The 15,302-nt window shown below is 51.0% G+C and overlaps 1 protein-coding gene across 1 annotated transcript in view; it reads right to left on the reverse strand.

Annotated features, from left to right (window-relative positions):
* The window catches only part of LOC112241247 (E3 ubiquitin-protein ligase RNF19A-like), a 66,495-nt gene that overhangs the window by 38,000 nt on the left and 13,193 nt on the right, over positions 1 to 15,302 (reverse strand). Inside the window, exon 2 of the mRNA XM_042317576.1 lies at positions 4,630 to 5,502. Within this exon, the coding sequence (XP_042173510.1) occupies positions 4,630 to 5,249 (620 nt within the window). The 5' untranslated portion in view covers positions 5,250 to 5,502. The remainder of the gene's footprint in view (positions 1 to 4,629; positions 5,503 to 15,302) is intronic.

A 15,302-nucleotide genomic window follows, 5' to 3' on the forward strand; every position in this document is an offset into this window, starting at 1 on the left:
ACCGGGGGAGTACTGGGACCGTAAGGTAACGGCCTGAGCTGGGGACTGGAGGGGTGCAAGTTGTGACCATTGTTGTCCATACACATTAAATCTCCATCCCCCATAGCAGTATCCCCCCCCCTCAGTTACATTCTGAAGAAGAGTACCTAAAACCATCTTTTGCTATTAATTGTCCATCTGATGATTTCTCCATTTCTTTTCTTTTGGTTCTGGAAGCTTCCATGTAACACTAGACAAGCCCGTTTTTAAGCTAGCTAGCGGATCTAGTGTTGTCGCTGGAACTTAATTGTTTTTAAAGGTGAATAACTTGCAGAAAGTAATCTGTTACTTTAGTAAAACAAACTAACCCATATTCATACGGTGTTTTATAACTGATCAAATGGTCATATCTGGGTCAGGAAATCCAAGCATTTCTTCAGCTACCAAGAAAATGTATCTGCACCGACCACCATCTGCTCAGGGTCGTTTTCCTTGTTGGAAGGTGACCCTTCGTCCATGTCTGAGGTAACTGAGCGCTCTGGAGTAGGTTTTCATCAAGGATCTCTCTGTGCTTCAGTCCGTTCAACTTTGTCTTGATTATCCCTGCTTATTGGCTATGCTCAGCAGGCCCAATACATTATTATCCCTGCTTATTGGCTATGCTCAGCAGGCCCAATACATTATTATCACTGCTTATTGGCTATGCTCAGCAGGCCCAATACATTATTATCACTGCTTATTGGCTATGCTCAGCAGGCCCAATACATTATTATCACTGCTTATTGGCTATGCTCAGCAGGCCCAATACATTATTATCCCTGCTTATTGGCTATGCTCAGCAGGCCCAATACATTATTATCCCTGCATATTGGCTATGCTCAGCAGGCCCAATACATTATTATCCCTGCTTATTGGCTATGCTCAGCAGGCCCAATACATTATTATCCCTGCATATTGGCTATGCTCAGTAGGCTACAGGCCCAATACATTATCCCTGCATATTGGCTATGCTCAGCAGGCCCAATACATTATTATCCTGCTTATTGGCTATGCTCAGCAGGCCCAATACATTATTATCCTGCTTATTGGCTATGCTCAGCAGGCCCAATACATTATTATCACTGCTTATTGGCTATGCTCAGCAGGCCCAATACATTATCCCTGCATATTGGCTATGCTCAGCTATAGGCCCAATACATTATCCCTGGGTATGGCTATTCAGGCCCAATACATTATTATCCTGTGTGATTTTATGTGCAGGCCCTAATTATCTCTCTTTTCTATGCTCAGGAGGCCCAATACATTATTATCACTGCTAGGACCAGGCCAATACAGGATTATCCTGCATACATGATGACCAATACATTATTATCCCCCATGCTCCAGGCCCAATACATTATTATCCTGCTTATTGCTGCTCCAGTTTCAACTGTTCTGCCTTATTATTATGCTCAGAGGCCCATGCTGGTCATTTCACTGAACATTTGAACATCTTGGCCATGTATCTGTTATAATCTCCAGGCCCAATACATTATTATCACTGCTTATTGGCTATGCTCAGGACTGGCCCACCCATTATAGCCTGGTTCCTCTCAGGTTTCTTCCTGGTTTTGGCCTTTCAGCAGGACATTTTTCACTAGCCACCGTGCTTGCTCACACCTGCATTATTTCCTGCATTTGGCTTGCTCAGGGCCCAATACATTATTATCCCTGCATATTGGCTATGCTCAGCAGGCCCAATACATTATTATCACTGCTTATTGGCTATGCTCAGCAGGCCCAATACATTATTATCACTGCTTATTGGCTATGCTCAGCAGGCCCTACATTATTATCACTGTGTACATTATTATCACTGCTTATTGGCTATGCTGCAGGTTACATTATTATCACTGTCTGCTCCAGGCCCAATACATTGTATGGCACTTCCCAGTCATATTGGCTATGCTCAGCAGGCCCCAGTCTGCCCTGTGTGTGGTATCTGAGCTGAGGTTCCCATACATTATTATCTGCCCTATTGCTATGCTCAGCAGGTACATTATTATCACTGCTTATTGGTTCCCAGTCTGCCTATGTGCCCAATACATTATTATCACTGCTTATTGGTTCCCAGTCTGCCCTGTGTGTGCTCTGAGGCTACATTATTATCCCAGTCTGCCCTGTGTCAGCAGGCCCAATACATTATTATCCCTGCATATTGGTTCCCAGTCTGCCCAATACATTATTATCCCTGCATATTGGCTATGCTCAGCAGGCCCAGTCTATCCCTGCATATTGGTATCTCAGCAGGTTCCCAGTCTGCCCTGCATATGTGTGTATGCTCAGCAGGTTCCCAGTCTATTATCCCTGCATATTGGCTATGCTCAGCAGGCCCAATACATTATTATCCCTGCATATTGGTATGCTCAGCAGGCCCAATACATTATTATCCCTGCATATTGGCTATGCTCAGCAGGCCCAATACATTATTATCCCTGCTTATTGGCTATGCTCAGCAGGCCCAATACATTATTATCCCTGCATATTGGCTATGCTCAGTAGGCTATAGGCCCAATACATTATCCCTGCATATTGGCTATGCTCAGTAAGCTATAGGCCCAATACATTATGGGTATCCTATTCTGTGTCCTGTGTGAATTTAAGTGTGCTCTCTCTAATTCTCTCTTTCTTTCTCTCTCTCGGAGGACCTGAGCCCTAGGACCATGCCTCAGGACTACCTGACATGATGACTCCTTGTTGTCCCCAGTCCACCTGACCGTGCTGCTGCTCCAGTTTCAACTGTTCTGCCTTATTATTATTCGACCATGCTGGTCATTTATGAACATTTGAACATCTTGGCCATGTTCTGTTATAATCTCCACCCAGCACAGCCAGAAGAGGACTGGCCACCCCACATAGCCTGGTTCCTCTCTAGGTTTCTTCCTAGGTTTTGGCCTTTCTAGGGAGTTTTTCCTAGCCACCGTGCTTCTACACCTGCATTGCTTCCTGTTTGGGGGTTTTAGGCTGGGTTTCTGTACAGCACTTTGAGCTCAGACACGCCCTGTGTGTGTCTGAGCTGAGGTTCCCAGTCTGCCCTGTGTGTGTATCTGAGCTGAGGTTCCCAGTCTGCCCTGTGTGTGTGTGTATCTGAGCTGAGGTTCCCAGTCTGCCCTGTGTGTGTGTATCTGAGCTGAGGTTCCCAGTCTGCCCTGTGTGTGTGTATCTGAGCTGAGGTTCCCAGTCTGCCCTGTGTGTGTATCTGAGCTGAGGTTCCCAGTCTGCCCTGTGTGTGTGTATCTGAGCTGAGGTTCCCAGTCTGCCCTGTGTGTGTGTGTATCTGAGCTGAGGTTCCCAGTCTGCCCTGTGTGTGTGTGTGTATCTGAGCTGAGGTTCCCAGTCTGCCCTGTGTGTGTGTGTGTATCTGAGCTGAGGTTCCCAGTCTGCCCTGTGTGTGTGTGTGTATCTGAGCTGAGGTTCCCAGTCTGCCCTGTGTGTGTGTGTATCTGAGCTGAGGTTCCCAGTCTGCCCTGTGTGTGTGTGTATCTGAGCTGAGGTTCCCAGTCTGCCCTGTGTGTGTGTGTATCTGAGCTGAGGTTCCCAGTCTGCCCCTGTGTGTGTGTATCTGAGCTGAGGTTCCCAGTCTGCCCTGTGTGTGTGTGTATCTGAGCTGAGGTTCCCAGTCTGCCCTGTGTGTGTGTGTATCTGAGCTGAGGTTCCCAGTCTGCCCTGTGTGTGTGTGTGTATCTGAGCTGAGGTTCCCAGTCTGCCCTGTGTGTGTGTGTGTATCTGAGCTGAGGTTCCCAGTCTGCCCTGTGTGTGTGTATCTGAGCTGAGGTTCCCAGTCTGCCCTGTGTGTGTGTATCTGAGCTGAGGTTCCCAGTCTGCCCTGTGTGTGTGTATCTGAGCTGAGGTTCCCAGTCTGCCCTGTGTGTGTGTATCTGAGCTGAGGTTCCCAGTCTGCCCTGTGTGTGTGAGCTGAGGTTCCCAGTCTGCCCTGTGCTGAGGTTCCCAGTCTGCCCTGTGTGTGTGTATCTGAGCTGAGGTTCCCAGTCTGCCCTGTGTGTGTGTCTGAGGTTCCCAGTCTGCCCTGTGTGTGTGTATCTGAGCTGAGGTTCCCAGTCTGCCCTGTGTGTGTCTGAGGTTCCCAGTCTGCCCTGTGTGTGAGCTGAGGTTCCCAGTCTGCCCTGTGTGTGTCTGAGCTGAGGTTCCCAGTCTGCCCTGTGTGTGTCTGAGGTTCCCAGTCTGCCCTGTGTGTGTCTGAGGTTCCCAGTCTGCCCTGTGTGTGTCTGAGGTTCCCAGTCTGCCCTGTGTGTGTCTGAGGTTCCCAGTCTGCCCTGTGTGTGTCTGAGGTTCCCAGTCTGCCCTGTGTGTGTCTGAGGTTCCCAGTCTGCCCTGTGTGTGTCTGAGGTTCCCAGTCTGCCCTGTGTGTGTCTGAGGTTCCCAGTCTGCCCTGTGTGTGTCTGAGGTTCCCAGTCTGCCCTGTGTGTGTCTGAGGTTCCCAGTCTGCCCTGTGTGTGTCTGAGGTTCCCAGTCTGCCCTGTGTGTGTCTGAGCTGAGGTCCTTACCCGCAGTCTGCCCTGTGTGTCTGAGCTGAGGTGTACAGTCTGCCCTATGTGTGTCTGAGCTGAGGTGTACAGTCTGCCCTATGTGTGTCTGAGCGGAGGTTCTTACCCGCAGTCTGGGGCGGGGCACCATCGACAGTCGGGGTCGGTCACCAGCCATCGCCTCAACATGAACTCCTCGTACTTCTCCATGAGGGGCTGGTCTCCCAGGATGATGCGTATGTCGTGGGGGTTGAACCGCTCAGAGCACTCTGGACAGCTGATGTTGACGCGCGACTCACTGATCTCTATTCGCAAGTACTGGCGCAGGCAATCCGCACAGGAGCGGTGGTGGCAGGTCATGATGTCTGGGAAACTGTCCCTAGAGTGACGTAGAAGGCACAGAGGGCACTCCAGCAGCTCTCGACCCCGGGAGGAAGAGGAGGAGGACGAGGAGGATGACGCCCCGAGGGAGGAGGTGCAGGCAGCTCCGGCCACTGAGAAGGCAGAGTTCTTATCGTTCAGCGTGAGGTCTGAGTGGATGCTGTCTATGCTGGCGATACCATCCACCCCTCCTTCCCCATGGAGCTCCATGGACTTCCTCTTGGGGTCCCGGCGCCGTCTGAACAGGTTCCCCATGGACAGGCGTCTCTTCTTGGGGGCCTTCTTGACGGAGGGCAGGCTGACTGAGGAGGAGGACTGAAAGTCCCGGTCAGAGCCCATGGTTTGGTGCTTCTGGAGGTTCATCATGGCTCCAGTGGGATTAGGGGGGGGCTGCCCAACCCCTCACATGGACAGGGTTAGGGAGGCCGGGGAGAGACTGGAGGGGAGGCCGGGAGAGATTGGGAGAGAGGCCGGGGAGAGACTGGGGGTGGGGTTGGGGACAGGGGAGGGGGTCGGGGACAGGGGAGGGGGTCAGGGGTCTAGTGGGGAACACAGGGTTTAAGCCATGGTGGTTCTCGTCAGTCCTTTCCTGGGTCTTCGGGCTCCTTGTTCTGTCCGTCTGAGGAGAGAAGGAACAAGCTGTTAACAAGTATTCAAACACCGTCTAGCGTGCCGCCCCCCAGGCTGCCGTCTAGCGTGCCGCCCCCCAGGCTGCCGTCTAGCGTGCCGCCCCCCAGGCTGCCGTCTAGCGTGCCGCCCCCCCCCAGCGTGCCGCCCCCAGCCGTCAGCGTGCCGCCCCCCAGGCTGCCGTCTAGCGTGCCGCCCCCAGACTGCCGTCTAGCGTGCCGCCCCCAGACTGCCGTCTAGCGTGCCGCCCCCAGACTGCCGTCTAGCGTGCCGCCCCCAGACTGCCTTCTAGCGTGCCACCCCAGACTACCGTCTAGTGTACCACCCCAGACTACCGTCTCTCAACTTCCGGCGCCGACAGAGATGGCCGCCTCGCTTCGCGTTCCTAGGAAACTATGCAGTGTTTTGTTTTTTTTACGTGTTATTTCTTACATTAGTACCCCAGGTCATCTTAGGTTTCATTACATACAGTCGAGAAGAACTACTGAATATAAGATCAGCGTCAACTCACCATCAGTACGACCAAGAATATGTTTTTCGCGACGCGGATCCTGTGTTCTGCCTTACTAACAGGACAACGGAGTGGATCCCATGCAGCGACCCAAAAAAACGACTCCGATAAAGAGGGAAACGAGGCGGTCTTCTGGTCAGACTCCGGAGACGGGCACACCGTGCACCACTCCCTAGCATTCTTCTTGCCAATGTCCAGTCTCTTGACAACAAGGTTGATGAAATCTGAGCAAGGGTAGCATTCCAGAGGGACATCAGAGACTAACGTTCTTTGCTTCACGGAAACATGGCTCACTGGAGAGACGCTATCCGAGGCGGTGCAGCCAGCGGGTTTCTCCACGCATCGCGCCGACAGAAACAAACATCTTTCTGGTAAGAAGAGGGGCGTATGCCTTATGGCTAACGAGACATGGTGTGATGAAAGAAACATACAGGAACTCAAATCCTTCTGTTCACCTGATTTAGAATTCCTCACAATCAAATGTAGACCGCATTATCTACCAAGAGAATTCTCTTCGATTATAATCACAGCCGTATATATCCCCCCCCAAGCAGACACATCGATGGCTCTGAACGAACTTTATTTAACTCTCTGCAAACTGGAAACGATTTATCCGGAGGCTGCATTCATTGTAGCTGGGGATTTTAACAAGGCTAATCTGAAAACAAGACTCCCTAAATTTTATCAGCATATCGATTGCGCAACCAGGGGTGGAAAGACCTTGGATCATTGTTACTCTAACTTCCGCGACGCATATAAGGCCCTGCCCCGCCCCCTTTCGGAAAAGCTGACCACGACTCCATTTTGTTGATCCCTGCCTACAGACAGAAACTAAAACAAGAGGCTCCCACGCTGAGGTCTGTCCAACGCTGGTCCGACCAAGCTGACTCCACACTCCAAGACTGCTTCCATCACGTGGACTGGGATATGTTTCGTATTGCGTCAGATAACAACATTGACGAATACGCTGATTCGGTGTGCGAGTTCATTAGAACGTGCGTTGAAGATGTCGTTCCCATAGCAACGATTAAAACATTCCCTAACCAGAAACCGTGGATTGATGGCAGCATTCGCGTGAAACTGAAAGCGCGAACCACTGATTTTAATCAGGGCAAGGTGACTGGTAACATGACCGAATACAAACAGTGCAGCTATTCCCTCCGCAAGGCTATCAAACAAGCTAAGCGTCAGTACAGAGACAAAGTAGAATCTCAATTCAACGGCTCAGACACAAGAGGCATATGGCAGGGTCTACAGTCAATCACGGACTACAGGAAGAAATCCAGCCCAGTCACGGACCAGGATGTCTTGCTCCCAGGCAGACTAAATAACTTTTTTCCCCGCTTTGAGGACAATACAGTGCCACGGCCTGCAATGAAAACATGCGGTCAAGGACATCAACCACCCGAGCCACTGCCTGCTCACCCCGCTATCATCCAGAAGGCGAGGTCAGTACAGGTGCATCAAAGCTGGGACCGAGAGACTGAAAAACAGCTTCTATCTCAAGGCCATCAGACTGTTAAACAGCCACCACTAACATTAAGTGGCTGCTGCCAACACACTGACACTGACTCAACTCCAGCCACTTTAATAATGGGAATTGATGGGAAATGTAAATATATCACTGGCCACTTTAAACAATGCTACCTTATATAATGTTACTTACCCTACATTATTCATCTCATATGCATACGTATATACTGTACTCTATATCATCGACTGCATCCTTATGTAATACATGTATCACTAGCCACTTTAACTATGCCACTTTGTTTACATACTCATCTCATATGTATATACTGTACTCGATACCATCTACTGTATCTTGCCTATGCTGCTCTGTACCATCACTCATTCATATATCCTTATGTACATATTCTTTATCCCCTTACACTGTGTATAAGACAGTAGTTTTGGAATTGTTAGTTAGATTACTTGTTGGTTATTACTGCATTGTCGGAACTAGAAGCACAAGCATTTCGCTTCACTCGCATTAACATCTGCTAACCATGTGTATGTGACAAATAAAATTTGATTTGATTTGATTTAGTGTACCACCCCAGACTACAGTCTAGTGTACCACCCCAGACTAAGTTGAGTGAATTTTGGCCCATTCCTCCTGACAGAGCTGGTGTAACTGAGTCAGGTTTGTAGGCCTCCTTGCTCTCACACGCTTTTTCAGTTCTGCCCAAAACATTTCTATAGGATTGAGGTCAGGGCTTTGTGATGACCACTCCAATACCTTGACTTTGTTGTCCTTAAGCCATTTTGCCACAACCTTAGAAGTATGCTTGGGGTCATTGTCCATTTGGAAGACCCATTTACGACCAAGCTTTAACTTCCCTGACTGATGTCTTGAGATGTTGCTTCAATATATCCACATAGCTTCATGAGGAAGGAAAATTATCTAATTTGTGAAGTGTACAAGTCCCCCCTGCAGCAAAGCACCACCACAACATGATGCTGCCACCCTCATGCTTCACTGTTGGGATGGTGTTCTTGGGCTTGCAAGCCTCCCTCTTTTTCCTCCAAACATAACGATGGTAATTTGTTTCATCAGACCAGAGGACATTTCTTCAAAAAGTACGATCTTTGTCCCCATGTGCAGTTGCCAACCGTAGTCTGGCTTTTTTAATGGCGGTTTTGGAGCAGTGGCTTCTTCCTTGCTGAGCAGCCTTTCAGGTTATGTCGATATAGGACTCATTTTACTGTGGATAAAGATACTTTTGTACCGGTTTCCTCCAGAATCTTCACGAGGTCCTTTGCTGTTGTTCTTGGATTGATTTGCACTTTTCGCACCAACGTACGTTCATCTCTAGGAGACAGAACGGGTCTCCTTCCTGAGTGGTATGACGGCTGCGTGGTCCCATGGTGTTGTGTACTTGTGTACTATTGTTTGTACAGATGATCGTGGTACCTTCAGGCGTTTGGAAATTGCTCCCAAGGAACCAGACTTGTGGAGGTCTACAATTGTTTTTCTGAAGTCTTGGCTGATTTATTTTGATTTTCCCATGATGTCAAGCAGAGGCACTGAGTTTGAAGGTAGGCCATGAAATACACCTCCAATTGACTGAAATTATGTAAATTAGCCTATCAGAAGCTTCTAAAGTCATGACATCATTTTTCTGGAATTTTCCAAGCTGTTTAAAGGCACAGTCAACTTAGTGTAGTAAACTTCTGACCCACTGGAATTGTGATACAGTGAATAAGTGAAATAATCTGTCTGTAAACAGAAAAATGACTTGTGTCATGCACAAAGTAGATGTCCTAACCTTAACCTACAGTCCTTTACTGTGGAATTACCCTAGAGTCCTTTACTGTGGAATTACCCTAGAGTCCTTTACTGTGGAATTACCCTAGAGTCCTTTACTGTGGAATTACCCTAGAGTCCTTTACTGTGGAATTACCCTAGAGTCCTTTACTGTGGAATTACCCTACAGTCCTTTACTGTGGAATTACCCTAGAGTCCTCTACAGAACAGCCTTCTGACAAGAAGAGCCCTCAGCTCTTCCTCCAGGATATTACTTCCTAACCCACTTCAAAAGACCATGGTGCACTTCCTCCTTTGGGGCTGCTCTGAACTCTTAACTACTACGGTGAAATAGCACAAGAGGATTCTCTTAAAACGAGGAGTGAGAAGGACAGCGCTTTCCAAAAGGAGGGAGAATAGAGGATATTGCATTTCAGTCAGAATATCCTGACAGCTGTACTGGTATGTGTTCTTCACCAGGAGCAGATGTCGAGTTGTACTGTGTTATTCTGATGGGGGTTTGGGACAGGTCAACTAGCTAGCCCTGTGTTCTTCACCAGGAGCAGATGTCGAGTTGTACTGTGTTATTCTGATGGGGGTTTGGGACAGGTCAACTAGCTAGCCCGTCTCCAGACAGGGTTTCAGAAGCCTCGCAGAATGAAACACTCAGCTCATCTGGACAAGAAAGAAAGTCAGCAGAGAGGAGTTATTCAAACTCCTCACACAGCTTTATTAAGACGATAAACTAGAACCAGCTGGGCCCTGGCCTGAGAAAAGGTGCCTGAGAGAGTTAAGGAGGGAGAGAGAGGTACAACCCATACTGCTCCAGCCTTCTCCCTCAGCTCTAGTCCTGAGGTCCAACCCATTCTGCTCTCAGCTCTAGTCCTGTGGTCCAACCCATTCTGCTCTCAGCTCTAGTGCTGTGGTCCAACCCATTCTGCTCTCTCAGCTCTAGTGCTGTGGTCCAACCCATTCTGCTCTCTCAGCTCTAGTCCTGTGGTCCAACCCATTCTGCTCTCTCAGCTCTAGTCCTGTGGTCCAACCCAGTCTGCTCTCAGCTCTAGTCCTGTGGTCCAACCCAGTCTGCTCTCAGCTCTAGTCCTGTGGTCCAACCCAGTCTGCTCTCAGCTCTAGTCCTGTGGTCCAACCCATTCTGCTCTCAGCTCTAGTCCTGTGGTCCAACCCATTCTGCTCTCAGCTCTAGTTCTGTGGTCCAACCCATTCTGCTCTCTCAGCTCTAGTCCTGTGGTCCAACCCAGTCTGCTCTCAGCTCTAGTCCTGTGGTCCAACCCAGTCTGCTCTCAGCTCTAGTCCTGTGGTCCAACCCAGTCTGCTCTCAGCTCTAGTCCTGTGGTCCAACCCATTCTGCTCTCAGCTCTAGTCCTGTGGTCCAACCCATTCTGCTCTCAGCTCTAGTCCTGTGGTCCAACCCATTCTGCTCTCTCAGCTCTAGTCCTGTGGTCCAACCCATTCTGCTCTCTCAGCGCTTGTGCTGTGGTCCAACCCATTCTGCTCTCTCAGCTCTAGTCCTGTGGTCCAACCCATTCTACTCTCTCAGCTCTAGTCCTGTGGTCCAACCCAGTCTGCTCTCAGCTCTAGTCCTGTGGTCCAACCCAGTCTGCTCTCAGCTCTAGTCCTGTGGTCCAACCCATTCTGCTCTCAGCTCTTGTCCTGTGGTCCAACTCTAGTCCTGTGGTCCAACCCAGTCTGCTCTCAGCTCTAGTCCTGTGGTCCAACCCATTCTGCTCTCAGCTCTAGTCCTGTGGTCCAACCCATTCTGCGCTCAGCTCTAGTCCTGTGGTCCAACCCATTCTGCTCTCAGCTCTAGTTCTGTGGTCCAACCCATTCTGCTCTCTCAGCTCTAGTCCTGTGGTCCAACCCAGTCTGCTCTCTCAGCTCTAGTCCTGTGGTCCAACCCAGTCTGCTCTCTCAGCTCTAGTCCTGTGGTCCAACCCAGTCTGCTCTCTCAGCTCTAGTCCTGTGGTCCAACCCAGTCTGCTCTCAGCTCTAGTCCTGTGGTCCAACCCATTCTGCTCTCTCAGCTCTAGTCCTGTGGTCCAACCCAGTCTGCTCTCAGCTCTAGTCCAACCCATTCTGCTCTCAGCTCTAGTCCTGTGGTCCAACCCATTCTGCTCTCTCAGCTCTAGTCCTGTGGTCCAACCCAGTCTGCTCTCAGCTCTAGTCCAACCCATTCTGCTCTCAGCTCTAGTCATGTGGTCCAACCCATTCTGTTCTCAGCTCAGTTCTGTGGTCCAACCCATTCTGCTCTCTCAGCTCTAGTCCTGTGGTCCACCCCATTCTGCTCTCTCAGCTCTAGTTCTGTGGTCCAACCCAGTCTGCTCTCAGCTCTAGTCCTGTGGTTCAACCCATTCTGCTCTCAGCTCTAGTCCTGTGGTCCAACCCATTCTGCTCTCAGCTCTAGTCCTGTGGTCCAACCCAGTCTGCTCTCAGCTCTAGTCCTGTGGTCCAACCCATTCTGCTCTCAGCTCTAGTCCTGTGGTCCAACCCATTCAGCTCTCAGCTCTAGATAACACAGCCACAAGGTAGGTGACGAGCCTGCTGTGTTAAAGGGCTCCCACTAGATAACACAGCCACAAGGTAGGTGACGAGCCTACCTGTTCCTGGTTTACATCACACTTCCTGTGAAGGGTAGGACTGTCGCTCACCACCGCCAACACTTGGTCTGGAATGCAAATAGTTAGCCAGCGTGAGCTAGCTACCGAGCTAGCATACGAACTCTGTAGCACAGACTAGATCCTCCATATGAAAAAAAGTGCATTGTGGGTAGTTTAGAAAACTTCCGGATATAAGTTCATGTAATAACCCGAAAACACAACTACGTTTGTACTTGTAGGTAACCAGATGGTGACTCCAACTCCTGCTTCCTGCCGTTACTCTCCAGACGGCTCTGCTGCGTTCCTGGAATCCAGTCTTAATCTGCCGCTTAAATAAACACAGGAAAATATGGACGCGTGACGCAGGAACAGCAACTAATAATGAAGCCCAGCGTGCCTCGGGAGAATGATTACCATACTACTGCAGGACGATAAGGTCTAGCATCAACACCCTTCAACAAGCGGAGAGCTCATCCCGTCCACCTCCCCCCTAAAGACCTCCCGTCCACCTCACCCCAGACCTATCGTCCACCTCCCCCTAAAGACCTCCCGTCCACCTCCCCCTAAAGACCTCCCGTCCACCCCCTAAAGACCTCCCGTCCACCTCCCCCTAAAGATCTCCCTCCCCCCCCCCAGACCTCCCGTCCACCCCCCTAAAGGCCTCCCGTCCACCTCCCAGGCCCCCAGACCTATCGTCCACCTCCCCCCTAAAGGCCTCCCGTCCACCCCCTAAAGACCTCCCGTCCCCCCACCTCCCTAAAGACCTCCCGTCCACCTCCCCTAAAGACCTCCCGTCCAATGCCCCCCCAGACCTCCCGTCCACTCCCCCTAAAGACCTCCCCGTCCACCCCCCTAAAGACCTATTTCGTCCACCTCCCTCCCAGACCTATCGTCCACCTCCCCCCACCTCCCCCAGACCTGACATCGTCCACCTCCCCCCTCCCAGACCTCCCGTCCACCTCCCCTCCCAGACCTCCCGTCCACCCCCCTAAAGACCTCCCGTCCATTACCCCCCCTAAAGACCTCCCGTCCACCGTCCGCCCCCCCAGACCGCCAGTCTTCCTCCCGTCCACCCCCCCCCCCCAGGCCTCCCTCCCCCAGTCCACCTCCCTCCCCAGGCCTCCCGTCCGCCCCAGGCCTCCCGTCCGCCCCAGGCCTCCCGTCCGCCCCAGGCCTCCCGTCCCATCATGTGATCTCAAATGCCCTGAGACTCAGACCGTTAAGTTCTCTCCATAGCTCTTAAATTCTCTAGAAGAGCTCTTGATTTCTCTCCATAGCTCTTAAATTCTCTAGAAGAGCTCTTGATTTCTCTCCATAGAGCTCCACAAACACTTGAGAAGTCAAAAGAGCCTTCCCTGTGAAAGAATGATGTGAGGGACTGGAGTCCTGACAGAGAGAACATGTCGTTCTGAGTAGGAAGTGAATTTGTTGACTGTCGCCCACAGACATTGACTCACATTCAAAAACCACACAGTGGATTACTGGACATTTAGAAGGCCCAGAGAGACATTTCCCAAACCTGTTACCGCTGGTTAAATATTTACTGACCGACTGAGCCTCAGATACAACAGGGAGGGTTGTCTCCTGACTGAGCCTCAGATACAACAGGGAGGGTTGTCTCCTGACTGAGCCTCAGATACAACAGGGAGGGTTGTCTCCTGACTGAGCCTCAGATACAACAGGGAGGGTTGTCTCCTGACTGAGCCTCAGATACAACAGGGAGGGTTGTCTCCTGACTGAGCCTCAGATACAACAGGGAGGGTTGTCTCCTGACTGAGCCAGGGAGGGTTGTCTCCTGACTGAGCCTCAGATACAACAGGGAGGGTTGTCTCCTGACTGAGCCTCAGATACAACAGGGAGGGTTGTCTCCTGACTGAGCCTCAGATACAACAGGGAGAAATCACCACCCACAACCAGAATGTCATGCCTATAGCTCAGAGGCCAGTCTCTCAATGACCTCTCAGTAATAATGTCATCTTCTATAGTTTCTGGCAGCGTGAGACGAGGTCCAGGCCTCGACGAACACAGACCTCCTCCACCTTCAGATAAATCCCTTCTAAATGAGGAGCAGGGACACTCCAGCAGCCAGATACATCGATGGACAACATAGTTGGGCCCACTAGCTCCAAACAAGCCACCAAGCTTAGACACTGAAACCAGACTGACAGGCCCAGTCCAGACCCACAACGATATGGCCAGGGAGACATAATGAAACCAGACTGACAGGCCCAGTCCAGACCCACAACGATACAGCCGGTGACATAATGAAACCAGACTGACAGGCCCAGTCCAGAACCACAACGATATGGCCAGGGAGACATAATGAAACCAGACTGACAGGCCCAGTCCAGAACCACAACGATACGGCCGGTAACATAATGAAACCAGACTGACAGGCCCAGTCCAGAACCACAACGATACGGCCGGTAACATAATGAAACCAGACTGACAGGCCCAGTCCAGAACCACAACGACGGTGTCATAATGAAAGCACCAACATATCCGTATCAAACAGGAGAGATTCCAGTGTAAATAGATGTAGTGTCTGTGACGATAGTCCAGGGTTATGGACCAGCAGCCCCAGCCAGGCTCAGCAACACTAAACCCTCAGAACAAACAGCAGACCACAGTCGTAACCTAACTGGAGAGAGCAAAGTGGCCACATTCTTATCATGCTCTGGTCAATTCAGCCCTTCTGCACATTCCTGTGCTGCTATGGGGAAAGGAGTGGCACGTGGCCAGGGTATTAGTGGGAAGTGGGGACAGACGGGACAGGCAGGCCTGGGCATTAGGGCTTTAGTGGGGACAGACAGGACAGCCAGGCCAGGGCATTAGGGCTTTAGTGGGGACAGACAGGCCAGGCAGGCCAAGGTATTAGTGGGAAGTGGGGACAGACAGGACAGGCAGGCTTGGGCATTAGGGATTTAATGGGGACAGGCAGGCTTGGGCATTAGGGATTTAATGGGGACAGCCAGGCCAGGGCATTAGGGCTTTAGTGGGGACAGACATGCCAGGGCATTAGGGCTTTAGTGGGGACAGACATGCCAGGGCATTAGTGGGGACAGACAGGATAGGCAGGCCAGGGCATTAGTGGAAAGTGGGGACAGTCAGGACAGCCAGGCCATTAGGGCTTTAGTGGGGACAGACAGGACAGCCAGGCCAAGGCATTAGGGCTTTAGTGGGGACAGACAGGACAGCCAGGCCAAGGCATTAGGGCTTTAGTGGGGACAGACAGGCCAGGCAGGCCAGGGCATTAGTGGAAAGTGGGGACAGTCAGGACAGCCAGGCCATTCGGGCTTTAGTGGGGACAGACAGGATAGGCAGGCCAGGGCATTAGTGGAAAGTGGGGACAGACAGGACAGCCAGGCCATTAGGGATTTAGTGGGGACAGACAGGCCAGGGCATTAGTGGAAAGT

Source organism: Oncorhynchus tshawytscha, unplaced genomic scaffold, assembly GCF_018296145.1.
Source record: "Oncorhynchus tshawytscha isolate Ot180627B unplaced genomic scaffold, Otsh_v2.0 Un_contig_556_pilon_pilon, whole genome shotgun sequence".
Classification (NCBI taxonomy): Eukaryota; Metazoa; Chordata; class Actinopteri; order Salmoniformes; family Salmonidae; genus Oncorhynchus; species Oncorhynchus tshawytscha.